Source organism: Tripterygium wilfordii, chromosome 14 (assembly GCF_013401445.1).
Source record: "Tripterygium wilfordii isolate XIE 37 chromosome 14, ASM1340144v1, whole genome shotgun sequence".
Classification (NCBI taxonomy): Eukaryota; Viridiplantae; Streptophyta; class Magnoliopsida; order Celastrales; family Celastraceae; genus Tripterygium; species Tripterygium wilfordii.
Genome location: NC_052245.1, coordinates 12,379,509 through 12,391,397, shown reverse-complemented (window position 1 = coordinate 12,391,397; position 11,889 = coordinate 12,379,509). Strand labels below are relative to the sequence as shown.

At 39.1% G+C, this 11,889-nt stretch overlaps 4 protein-coding genes across 5 annotated transcripts; 3 read left to right on the top strand and 1 right to left on the bottom strand.

Moving 5' to 3' along the window:
• Positions 1-802: 802 nt before the first annotated feature.
• Positions 803-4,593, top strand: LOC120014382 (double-stranded RNA-binding protein 2-like). Its single transcript, XM_038866323.1, has 4 exons — positions 803-1,195; positions 1,653-1,927; positions 2,664-2,883; positions 3,173-4,593. The coding sequence occupies exons 2-4, from the start codon at positions 1,682-1,684 to the stop codon at positions 4,372-4,374; spliced, it is 1,668 nt and encodes a 555-aa protein (XP_038722251.1). The 5' UTR covers positions 803-1,195; positions 1,653-1,681; the 3' UTR covers positions 4,375-4,593.
• A 1,072-nt stretch (positions 4,594-5,665) lies between these two features.
• On the top strand, positions 5,666-7,572 carry LOC120014636 (F-box protein At5g52880-like). 2 transcript variants are annotated; one of them, XM_038866645.1, is made up of 4 exons: positions 5,666-5,863; positions 5,958-6,080; positions 6,169-6,420; positions 7,052-7,572. In XM_038866645.1, exons 1-4 carry the CDS (start codon positions 5,792-5,794, stop codon positions 7,322-7,324), a joined length of 720 nt encoding a protein of 239 aa, XP_038722573.1. In that variant the 5' UTR covers positions 5,666-5,791; the 3' UTR covers positions 7,325-7,572. The 2 variants fall into 2 exon arrangements, with proteins under 2 accessions (XP_038722573.1, XP_038722571.1); XM_038866643.1 differs by having other exon boundaries at positions 5,667-5,863; positions 5,958-6,101.
• A 138-nt stretch (positions 7,573-7,710) lies between these two features.
• Positions 7,711-8,531, bottom strand: LOC120014258. Its single transcript, XM_038866173.1, has 2 exons — positions 8,088-8,531; positions 7,711-7,863 (listed from the first exon to the last, which is right to left on the bottom strand). Exons 1-2 carry the CDS (start codon positions 8,529-8,531, stop codon positions 7,711-7,713), a joined length of 597 nt encoding a protein of 198 aa, XP_038722101.1.
• A 669-nt stretch (positions 8,532-9,200) lies between these two features.
• Positions 9,201-9,733, top strand: LOC120014257 (putative F-box protein At1g67623). The gene is made up of 2 exons (XM_038866172.1): positions 9,201-9,564; positions 9,675-9,733. Exons 1-2 carry the CDS (start codon positions 9,201-9,203, stop codon positions 9,731-9,733), a joined length of 423 nt encoding a protein of 140 aa, XP_038722100.1.
• Positions 9,734-11,889: the final 2,156 nt, after the last annotated feature.

Here is an 11,889-nt window from a genome sequence, read left to right as displayed (position 1 = left end):
AGTTTAAAGACTAATCAATTACAGGTTTAATGTCTATGCTTGTTATACAATATTTCTCATTTCTCAAAACAATCTTATTTTCTTACTATAATGGTCGACACTTTCTTAGTTAAAACATAACTATACATAACTGTGGATGTTATTTTTGATATTCAGAAATTGTCCTCTCTGAGATAACTCTACGAGTTTTCCTACCCCTCATGATTTTATCTCATAATATTTATATTCATATCACATTCATATTCATTTCTCCTTTCCCCACTATTAGGTACCTCATAACGGATAATTCTTGAATGCCGAGAATATCATCCACAATAATTTATTTACTCAGTGCATCATGGTAATAATGAATAAGTTATTCAATAGTCTTAGAACACTGAATTATGCACAAAATTTTAGTTTGAAATTTGAATTTGAACAATTATAATGCATTAACATGTTTGCATACGTGGTGAATTCTAACGATCTTTGAATGAGTGTCTTTAGACACTCGTTGATGGCACCGATTAACTTATTTCTTTATATAAAGACTCTCGTTAACGATACCTATTAACTTGAGATCGTTAACGATACCTATTAACTTGAGATCGTTTCTGTTCCACCCCATCCCATCCTGTCCCATCCTCATCATAACTATCGATTTTGACACTGATCATTCGGGTTTTAATACATTGTTTACATAGCACAACACGGGGAGGGATGAGTTCCCGTCCCATCTTTTTCGGGGTGGGATTTGAAAAATTCTCTATTTGACTTTTTTTTTTCTTATATAAAGACACCCAATTCATCTGCTCCCTATATTTTATTACATTTCAAAGAGTGTAGAACATTTTTTTTTCCTAGTAGATTGATTTCTGGGGAAATAAACAGTCAAATCATTTATGTTTTGACATGTTTGGCATCATCATAAGAAGTAGATTACTGGATGTGTTTCTAATACACAAGTGCGGTAGGTGCAAATCAACAAAACCACCCAAACTTAATACAACATTAATGGCTGTTGTTTAAAGCTACTCTAAGGGCTCCTTTTTTCCCCCAATTCATACTATTAGTAAAACTTGGCTGCTGTAATTTCAAATATTTGTGTATCTTGGGGCCCCGGAAATTTGGCTTTTGTTGGGTCGATCGTCTGAAGCACCGCTTCCCAGGCGTTCGAGGATTCAAAATCTCTGCGGTGACATGACGTCGGCTTAAGGTTAGTTCGTAAATGCTTGTTTGGGTACGCATGGCTCTAAATTGAAGTTTGCCCAGATGGGTTTTGGTTTTTAAGCTTTGTTGCTTTATGGGTTCTTGTTATTGGGTTCGAATGGTTTCATTGAAATGGGTTTCTTGATCTGGTGTGGGTATTGAGTATTGACTGGTGATTGATCTGATTAAGCCATTAAGGAGGATTCTCATCTTCTCATGGATATCTTTGAGCGAGTTGTTTGATTTGCTTGTAAATTGTAAATACAGTATCTGTTCAATTCATTGGGTGTTTGGTTGATGTCTTTGAGGGTTTTGTGTGGATTGGTTTAAACTCGATACCTATCTCATGAATCCCATCTCAAGATATAGAAGGCTTCATCTGAATTCTGAAAGTGATTGCTCTTCTTAAATTGAGGGTTCTGTCTTTCTTCAAATGTATATAATTTTTTTCTTTGTTTCTGTAGATTCCCTTGCGGCTGTCTGGTTCACAGGCATGTATAAGAACCAGTTGCAAGAATTAGCTCAGAGAAGCTGCTTTAACTTGCCGTCATACGCCTCTATACGAGAGGGACCAGACCATGCCCCTCGCTTCAAATCCACTGTTAATTTCAATGGCGAATTTTTCGAAAGCCCTAACTTCTGCACTACTCTCAGACAAGCAGAGCATACTGCAGCTGAGGTTGCCCTTAATGTTCTTTCCAAGAAAGGTCCCTCTAAAGTTCTGGCTGCAAGAGTTTTGGTATATACTCCCTTATCCTGTTAATCGTTTATTCACCTATTTTTCTCGAGTTACTTGTTTCTTGTTTGATATTATTTTAAGTATTTGTACTTGGTAAATTTTGTGGAATTTAGCCTGGAATATGGAATAGATTCACACTATTTCATATTGTAACACAAAAGCGTGTCAAAAACCTACCGATGACTGGGTAATCCATCACTATAGAGGACAAATCTATTTTAGGTGAATGGGCTTTGGATTTTACTCTTTAGAAAGATGTATGCTTTTGAAATGATGGTTTGAGTAGTTTAATAAATCGAGGATTTTACAGCCAGCTTAGAAAGTAGAAACATGTGCTCTGTTCTGCAGCAATGTTTCATCCGTTCATGATTCGTATTGACCTGGTAGAATAAGTAAATCGCCAAGGCATGAAACTAATATTAATATCATAACTTGTTGAGACAATGAAAAACTACTTCGGAGGTAAAATGCTGTCACTTGATAAGATTGGAAAGATACTGAACAAAAGAGGCCAAAACAATGAGAATATAATACAATTAGCATTCAATTTCCTAGGCTCTCTTATTTTATCTAAAGATTTAGTTGTGTACTAAAATGTACTGAAATTGTACACTCGAATCTTGTGTCTTCTTCTAGCAGTGTGATTCTCAAGTGCTTTTAGAATTATTTTGTTGGGATTCTTCATTCCATCTTTGGTTGGCCATGCTTTGCACATTTTGATGTTCTTGCCACACAGGACGAAACTGGAGTTTACAAGAATTTGCTTCAAGAGACTGCTCACAGAGCCGGGTTGAAGCTTCCAGTTTATACTACTGTGCGATCAGGACCGGGCCATGTTCCTGTTTACTCTTGTACGGTGGAACTTGCTGGAATGAATTTTACAGGAGAACCAGCTAAAACCAAAAAGCAAGCGCAGAAAAATGCAGCAATGTCTGCTTGGTCTGCCTTGAAAATATGTATGTATTCTTTTGTTACTCTGTAGAGTGTTCTGTCTGAAGACAATAATCACAACACGACTCCTGCCTGTAGCATGATATCAATGAGCTTAGAGCTACTTGAATTAAGATTAAACGGTGATTTTTATCACACATTATTAAAAGGTGTCTTTTTGAGCATGAAATGATTGAATATGCTATGAAATATGGGGCAAAATTTGGTTTTATCAACATTCTTAGAATAATTCACCAGCCGATGTATGTTGTGTCTCATCTGCTGATATTGATAAATATTACGTTGATTGTGCAGTGTCAAAATCGAGCTTTTCATCCTCTTCCTCTCCAACACCAACAGAGTATGCTGGCAACGATGAACAAGAACAAGTAATTGTTGCTCGTTACCTTGGTACTCTACAACCTCAAGATGCAAACAATTTGGGACAAAGAGACCGGCAATTGCAATGTCGTCCAGGTCCCGCGGTCCCGTATCGAGGAGGCAGATCATTTCATTCTTCAGAACCCCAAAAATGGGCATATTCTCGATTTTGGCCGGAAGTGCCAATGTTACATATTTCTCCTCAGGATATGGCCTCCTGGCAGCTGAGCCACCAATTGGCTCTTTCATCTGCACCCTCCATTTCCTCCAGACCTCAGATTTTCCCATTTTGTCAGTCTATACCGCAGCCAGATTACAGACCGTACTTATTCGCACAAGAGCAAGAACCTGTCCCCAATGTTCCAGGAATTGGCTCACCTCTGTACTTCTCAAACTACGCTATGCCTGTTCCAGTTAGAAACGATTCAGGGGTTACCATAGGAGAAACAGAAGAAAAGCCGCAAGTGGAAAAAGAGTTGCTTAATGGTGAAGGAGATTCTGATTGTGGGAAGAGCAATCTCCCATCAAATGTATGCATGCCTTCTTTAATCGAAGTTAAGGGCGAAAGAAAGAATGTCTCCTCAGCTCCAAACACCAGGATTTTGGTTCACCCAGAAAGCAATGAAATTGAACAGGGTCACCGGATCCCCCTTAAGCCCATGGAAGCCAAATTTAGACCCAGAGGACAAAATGCAGATGTGGCAAAGTTTAGGTCAACAAATCCGCATATATTGAATTACTTGCAGTCTAAATCTATGCCTCAGGGTATCCATAAGACTGGTTCTCCGGGGGCAATAAGAAGTTCTGTGCCAAATTCATTTGCACCTCCAGTGATGGTCAGAGCAGCCAGTGCTAGCCCTTCTGGTAGTCTCAGACCGGAGAGTTCAATCTCTCCAACACCTGCTCCACCAACAAGAATTGTCAGTTCTAAATGTTCCACAAGACCTTGGCTGCAAGAAACAAAGGGGATGAGAGGCATGGCTGTGGCGCATACTATGGCACCGGCAGTTCATATTCGCTCAGTAGTGCCAGTTTGTTCAGCTCCTCCCGCTAAGAGAAGCGCAAGGCCTAGCCAAGAGGTGCCCTATCCTGATGTTGAAAGGATGAGATCTGAAAAACAAAGGGAGGACATATGAGAATAGCAACTGCTGAGAAAATTGAATTTAAATGCTGTCAATTACAGGGTATTTATCTATAGAAAGGAAAAGGGAATAAATGATTATTGTAGCAGAAGAGTTCTTATGAAAAAATTGAGCTTCTGCTCATTCTTTCAAACCAAACAACCGTTTCTGCCCTGACCATGAAAGACCAACGTACATTCTATGCATTGCACCAGAAAGAAAAGTTTATTACTCCCTCCGTCTCGTAAAGATAGTCTTACTTTTTTTTCACACTGATTAAGAAAATCTAATTAATATAGTAACAACATTCAATTATACTCATATATTTTTTAATACACCCCTAATTAATACTTAGATGATCCTAATTAATACTGTGATAACAAAACACATTAAATAGGGGTCTTATAGGAAACTAATGAACTAATTACATTCTAAAAAATGAAACAAGACTATAATTTGGGACAGACGAATAAAGAAAATAGGACTATCTTTATGGGATGGAGGGAGTATATATGTTGAAAATTGGCTTAGTGCTCTTGGTGGTGATATTATTTTCCAGACATAAATTTTCTGTAGAACATGAAAAAAAAAGAATGGGTCCCATGCTATTGAACACATCTGACGGTGGTATAAAAAATTGCAGAAAACTGTAGGGGTTCCATTGTAGGGACCCTGAATTAGAAATGAATACAGGGAAGTTTGAATCTTTAGACATGTTTTGGACTACATGGAAGTTTGAATCTTTAGACATGTTTTGGACTTTAGATATGTTTTGGATTCTTGAAAAAGAAAAAATGATATTACAATGTCTTATGATTGTCGAACCCTTAAATGTCTAGTCAATTGCTGCGCCTAAATGCATTTTAGGAAGAACCAATTAGTTCTTGAGTTGCATTTCATCCCTATCCGCACCCGCATACTCTTTTAACATTAGTCGGTTTGGATCTCCACATAGTTTCACCCAAACTTTATCCTGGTCATGAATAGATTAGCCGGGTTCGGATCCATAAGCAGTGATAATTTCTCTATGTACTAAAATTCAATATTAGGGTTCTAGAAAAACAGATTTTCTCTGAAGAATTTTCGCATAATGAGAGTAGAAACAGGGAAAAGGATAGAATAAGGATTGATCAATCGTCATGAGTGAGAGAGTGGAGTTTGGCATGAACTCCCGCGGTTTTTACGCCAACTACAGCCACACACCATGTAGAAATTAACGTGACGTGTCGCGACGAGAGTGATTCATGATATTTGACCCTTTAAGTTTGACCTGCTCATAGACTCCTACAAAAAGCCACCCAATCTCCTGCATCCCAAACCATTCTAATGCCTCCTGCGCCCTCTCAAAGTCCACCTGAAACGAAGAAACAGAACACCGCAAGCATCGATCGTTCGTATCCAAAGCTCCATGATTTTGTAGCTCTGCAAAATTATGAAGAATTTGCACTGTATAGAAAGTTCACTGCCTGATGATATCGCCTTGAAAATCGCTTCATTTCTTCAGGTTCATCGGTTTTCAGCCTTCTTCTTCGTCATCATCATCGACCCTGAATGTTCCCTTTCTCGTCTCGTAATCATATGATTCGATTTCTTGACAGGTGCCGGAACTATGTGCGTTGGGTAGTTGCTCTCGATTTTGGAGCGAGATATGTGGATCGGATTTCATATGGGAGTCACTGAGCCGATCGCGCTGGCCCTTCTTGTCTGAAGCATCGTCTTCGGTTCGAGAAGCCAAAACCCTAGTAAATTTCTCGAATTCGTTGATTCAACTTGGTGTCAATTTCAAATTAATTGATTTAATTAATGCAGGGTTGGAGAGGGTTTTATGTGGACAAGCATAAGGAGATGGCTGCCAGAGCTGGCGCGATCATTAAGTTTGTTGAAGGATGTTGTTCTCCATGTGAGTCCCTTGAGGTTGGGGATTTTCTAAAGGCAATTGAAGACTTGTGGGAAATGCAGTTTGGGTTCAGAGATGTTGAAGTTTTACTCTTTAAGCCCGGACTGAGTGTGTTGCTTAACTTGCTTGGGTTGCATTACTGCATCAACTGCCTCAATGTGCCCGTAAGGCTCTACAGGATCTTTTGTTTATAGCTTAAACCTGGTTGCTTTGTAAATGACCATTTAGTTCTCTATTTGAATTAGAGCATGTGACATGGATTTCATTGCAGGGCACTAAGAACAGTTTTTAGTCATTGCCTTCATGGCTATAAGCCTATAACCCTAGATAGTTGATAGGATTGGGAGGGCTTGGAAATTATAGAATTGGTATGACAGTGCTCATGGTACTGCTGGGGTGGAGTGGGTTATGAACAAGGCAGTGATTTTGATTAAAATCAAAAATAGTTTTGCAGATAAACCTGGCAAATCTTGAGCTTTAGTTTGGATATTGATAAGAAATGACTTAGTGGGCGGAAGCACTGTTTCTTAAACAATTTAGCACTTTTGACAGCGAGATTTAGGAATCTTTTGTACTGCTTGATGAGTACAACATAGCTATCTGAACAGTTGGACATTTAAAATTGGCTTGCATCTTCTTTTTACAAGGTGAATCTCTTCTTGTATGTATGCTGCTATCCGTTTGGTAATTGATAATTATAGATTTGCTAGCTTTGATTGTTAAATGGCGATCCTGAAAACGATGTAGATATTGTCAGATATATGCTCTCAAATGTTTGCACATTGTTTTTGGCAGGTTGAGTATGTCATGGAAGCTCTCCTAGAATGCAAGATTTCAGAGAGGCAAGTGCGAGTTCAATGGTGGAAGCTTGGCAGGTGGTTTTATGGTTTCCGTTTGCGGGATGAGTCTCATTCTCGCTGCATCTCCCTTGCTGATCTTGCATTAGCCAAAGAAGATAAGATTCTTCGGGTGCTTCACCGTGGCGCCATTCACGAGGTGTTACGCATTCAGATATCTGCTGTTAATACCTTAAATCCTCCTTGGCCTTGTCAAATCAGTCCGAGGTAAGGTTAAGGAACGCGACAATGATGATGCATTCCTGTTTACTGATCTTGTATTTAGCATGGTAATTACTAGTGTGTGTACTTTAATACATTCATACATGTTTATGGAGTTTCAGATGTATATATATGAACACAATCAAAGAAATTAGTGTTTATATACATGTTTCTTGTGTAAATGATTCTTGCATGTTATGTATTTGAGTTATCTATCATTCTATTGTATTACCAGAACTTCCTGTGATTTTTTCACTAGAGAATGTTTGAAGTAGTTTATCAACACATCAAGTAGGCCATTGTGTGCAGTGTGCCCATGTGTAGATGTTGGGATCAGAGGTCCTGGTCAATCGAGACAAGTTAGGTTAGATCTTCTGTATTTTGTCTCAAAATCTATTATTTCATCACGTGCAGAGTCACGACTGCACATGGATCATGTGGATCAATTTCAGCGTTTGGGATAGATGGGACAAAAACAATGTGATTCTTAACATTTTCGTCATAACGCACATATAAAATATATACAACTATGTGTATGCGCACACACAACTAGGAAACCACAAACTGAAAGCAATTCAAGCAAACAATGCAAGCAAGAAGCTGGACAAAATCAAAGTCAATGCAGCTACATGATGCTATCAATACAAGCAAAACCCTAATGGTGATCTTGATCTCTTTATCAGAAATCAGAATACATCAGGATTCAAAGAACCGATAATGGGGTTGTTTTTCTGGGCCTGTCTAAAATGCATCGTCAAGCCATAATTGCTTACCTCGAGAGTTCTCAACTGCTCCTGATACTGAGACAATAATTTCTTCGAGTCCCGGACCTCCCTGTTCCGATCCTCGGCAAACTCTTTCTGCCGTCGAAGCTGAACGGCGATAGCGCGTTTCAGTATTGCATTCTCTCCGATCATCACTTCGATTTGAGCCGCTTCTTGTCGACGGATTGACTCTTCGTGCATCTGCAGCAGACTTGACGCGCGGGCTCTGGCATCATCAATACTTGTCGCACTCTGCAATTCCCTTACAAGAAAGTCCGCCCACCCAGCCAGATCTCCACAACTACTCAATTTTTCTTTCTCCGAAGATGTATCTGATTCCGCAGCGAAACCCCCCAATTTCTCCTCCAAAGAAAGCGCAAGCAGGCTTTCGATGACAGGGTCTAAATCGTTGCCGCATCCATCCAGAACTCTCTCCAGAAACTGGGACTCCATGGGAGGAAATAGAGAACGAGAAGACGAGGAGAGAAAAACGAATAGGCGAATGAAGAACGTCAAAGAAGAACGATTTCTTGATACCTCGCACAACCGCAGAAATTATCTTTCAATCTCTGTTAAACCCCGCTTAAATATCAGTTGAAGGATTCTTCGAATACCAGTTGGATATGGTAATCCGTTATCCGTTATCAGTTGAAGGATTCTCCGAATACCAGTTGGATTTAGATATCGCGTTCAAAATCGCTTCAATCTTTCAGATTCCATCGAATTTCAATTCCCCTCTTCTTCTTCTACTTTCCTTCATCGTCATTGACCAGAATTCCTTCAATTTCTAATTTAAATTCCCCTCTTCTTCTTCTTCTTCTTCTTCTAGTTCCTTCATCGTCATTGACCAGAATTCCTTCAATATCTGGTATCGGAATCATATATGATCTGCTAATGGAACTCTTTGCTCGCGTCGGATCGAGTTCTGTCAGTGATCTTTATAAAGTGAAACTTAGTTGTAAAGAATTTCGTGAACCTGTTGATAATGATTACATATACGAGTTTGCTTCAATGGAAAAACTTCCTATGATTGCATGGCATGCAAGTGAAGGAGCGGCGTCGTTCTTCGAGCGCTAGCTGCAAGAGCAGTGGCAATGCGGAGGCTTTTTTTACAGCCTAGGAATGGTTGAATATTTCGGTGATGGGAGCCATGAATCGTGGCTTGAGGATTTGAAGAAAGCAGCGGCGAAAGGTCACAAGGAAGCAACATATGTATATGGGATTATCTTGTTGTGTGCTGGAGGTGAGTCGAAAGAACAAGGAATGGAGCTTCTGTGTTCTATGAAAAACGAAAAGTCGCTGGAAGGTTTGAGTCTTGCAGTACGAAGAGAAAGAATCAAGGCTGCACTTCATCGCTTGTGGAAGATTAACACTAAACTTGTTCCGAAAGAAGAGTTAGGGTGCCATACATTGACATGCATCGATGCAAGAACAGCAAATGGGTATGGGTGGCCATTGATAGGCGATGAAGAAGATCTCATGGCTTGTAAATTTTGAATACCAAGTTAGACAATTCTGTAATACAGTATGTTGTAGGGATCAGATTGCATATATAATTTTGGTTTACACAAAATCAAATATTTTTCTTGTCCTCAGTATTGTCTTCCAACAAGCTTGATAAAACCAATTTTGTAAATTTAATTTTGGGAAATTAGTAGATTTATAAGCCATTGATGGTACAACCCAGAAGACATCAGTGGGGAACAAAAAGAAAACTGAGGGAAAACAAAGCAATGAACAACCTCTTACAAATGCTATGCGACTTAATGCTATGATCTATTTGATACCACCATTAGAAACTCAAAAGGAAGGAGATGAACTGGACATGGAGAGATCCTGGACAAGTCCTTCATTGGCAACGATAAATCACATAACACTTTCGCGGCCGCTTTGATGGGATGCAGAGAATCAGAAGCACAAGGGCAATGATCATTGCCATGAAAAGTCCCTTGAGATCAGAATCTCCACCATCATCAGTCTCACAACAAACTGTTCCCATCAGAAAATCTTGGTCTCCTTTCTGCTTCTTTGGAAACAAGCAGAGTGGAGGGGCTGATCTATAAGAGGAGAAAGGAATTGGCACAAACTAGGTCTTAGAAAAGTTGGACTTGGAACTCTTCTAACTTGAAAACCTGTTGGCGTCTGGTGTCTGCATTCTGGCTTCTCTCAATAAATTCCGAGGAGTTGGTAAAATAGTCTTTTGAATGGTATGAGATACATAAAAGTTTTCTTTGTAGAAAATTTAGAACAAGTAATCAAAATCTTTTATAATTGAGAACGATACCATACAAATTTGTCCTTTGCACATCCGATATGTGCCCAAACTCGAGCCATCAGGCCCTCGAACACAGAAATATTATTCCCAGTGAGAATCGATTTCAGGAGCTTCCGAATCTATACAGTTTGACCCCAGATAGATTCACCACTAGACTATAGTCCAAATGATTCGACAGTGATTAAGACTTTAATGCACTCCTTTGGTTATTATTATTTTTTTCCAATTGACAAGTCAATGGTGTGAATGATGATGCATTAATAATTAAGTTGATGACAATTATGTAGTAAGCAACATTATACAAATAATTTAACAAAATCAAATTGAGTAAACCATATTATCATCACACAGGTTGAACATCACCTTCAGATGGCAATGTTTCACCAAAGAGTTTTAATCATTACTTGCCATCAAATCCCTACTCCCTCAGTTCTTCCCCAAATATGTTGCAATAGAAACATCACATTATTGTTGCTTGTTTTCTTACCAAAAAAACCCTATTTTCAGAAGATGATTAACCCTAGTTAGTCTGGCCAGTGAAGAGTTCTGCATGACCGACTTCATTTGGAGACTTTGATGTCTTATAGTGCTTTGCCAGAGTACGATTAACTTCTAGATTTGAAATCACTGTTTATATACTTGGCATTGACCATAATTCACAAGAACATTCTGTAGTCTTAGTAAGAGGGGAAGGGTTAAGGATTTACCTGGTGTGAGATATCATATTGTTCGGGGAACCCTGGATGTTGTCGGAGTAAAGGATCATCAACAAGGGCGTTGCAAAACCAACTATTACCCAGACACTACAAGTGATAGTTTGTTATCAAAACTAAAAATCTCACATCAGTTTAACATAACTCAACTGAGTAGTTTATAAGCAAAATCCGTCTCTTATCACATTGTACTATTGTAGACACATTTTCATAGGCCTAAGAATCAATGTCAATGGCTTATGAAGAACAAATCCGTGCGGACCCGTGATCCAAGGTGGACAATATCTTCAATGTGTTTAGGTTGGGAATTTCAATTGCAGCAGCAAATTGATGCTTGTTATCAGTTATCACTAATATCTCAGCAGTTGAATATGAAAATGATACTTGATAGAATGGTACAACCCAGACGACATCAGTGGGAAACAAAAAGAAAACTGAGGAAAAACAAAGCAATGAACAACCTCTTACAAAAGCTATCTATTTGGTACCACCATTAGGAACTCAAAAGGAAATGGAGAAATGGACTGGAAATGGAGAGAGACTGGACAAGTCCTTCAGTAGCAACGATAAACCACATACTTCCGCGATGGTGGTGGGATGCAGACAACCAGAATCACAAGGGCAATGATAATTGCCATGAGAAATCCTTTGAGATCAGGATCTCCACCACCACCAGACTCACAACAACCTGATCCCATCAGAAACTCTCAGTTTCTTTTTTCTTGGTCTCCTTTCTGCTTCTTTTGAAACAAACAGGGTGGATTGGCTGATCTATATAAAGAGAATGGCACAAACTAGGTCTTAGAAAAAGTGGACTCGGAAC

Bases quoted from the DNA above. Each gene is read 5' to 3' on its own strand.
- LOC120014382 (XM_038866323.1), top strand. From the start codon at position 1,682: ATGTATAAGAACCAGTTGCAAGAATTAGCTCAGAGAAGCTGCTTTAAC. The intron at 1,928-2,663 runs GTATATACTCCC...CTTGCCACACAG, and splicing joins TTCTGGCTGCAAGAGTTTTG to GACGAAACTGGAGTTTACAA. The intron at 2,884-3,172 runs GTATGTATTCTT...TTGATTGTGCAG, and splicing joins TTGGTCTGCCTTGAAAATAT to TGTCAAAATCGAGCTTTTCA.
- LOC120014636 (XM_038866643.1), top strand. From the start codon at position 5,792: ATGAAGAATTTGCACTGTATAGAAAGTTCACTGCCTGATGATATCGCC. The intron at 5,864-5,957 runs GTTCATCGGTTT...ATTTCTTGACAG, and splicing joins AAATCGCTTCATTTCTTCAG to GTGCCGGAACTATGTGCGTT. The intron at 6,102-6,168 runs GTAAATTTCTCG...TAATTAATGCAG, and splicing joins TTCGAGAAGCCAAAACCCTA to GGTTGGAGAGGGTTTTATGT.
- LOC120014257 (XM_038866172.1), top strand. From the start codon at position 9,201: ATGGTTGAATATTTCGGTGATGGGAGCCATGAATCGTGGCTTGAGGAT. The intron at 9,565-9,674 runs GTAAATTTTGAA...TCTTGTCCTCAG, and splicing joins TGAAGAAGATCTCATGGCTT to TATTGTCTTCCAACAAGCTT.
- LOC120014258 (XM_038866173.1), bottom strand. From the start codon at position 8,531: ATGGAGTCCCAGTTTCTGGAGAGAGTTCTGGATGGATGCGGCAACGAT. The intron at 7,864-8,087 runs GTAAGCAATTAT...GTGGTTTCCTAG, and splicing joins AGCAGTTGAGAACTCTCGAG to TTGTGTGTGCGCATACACAT.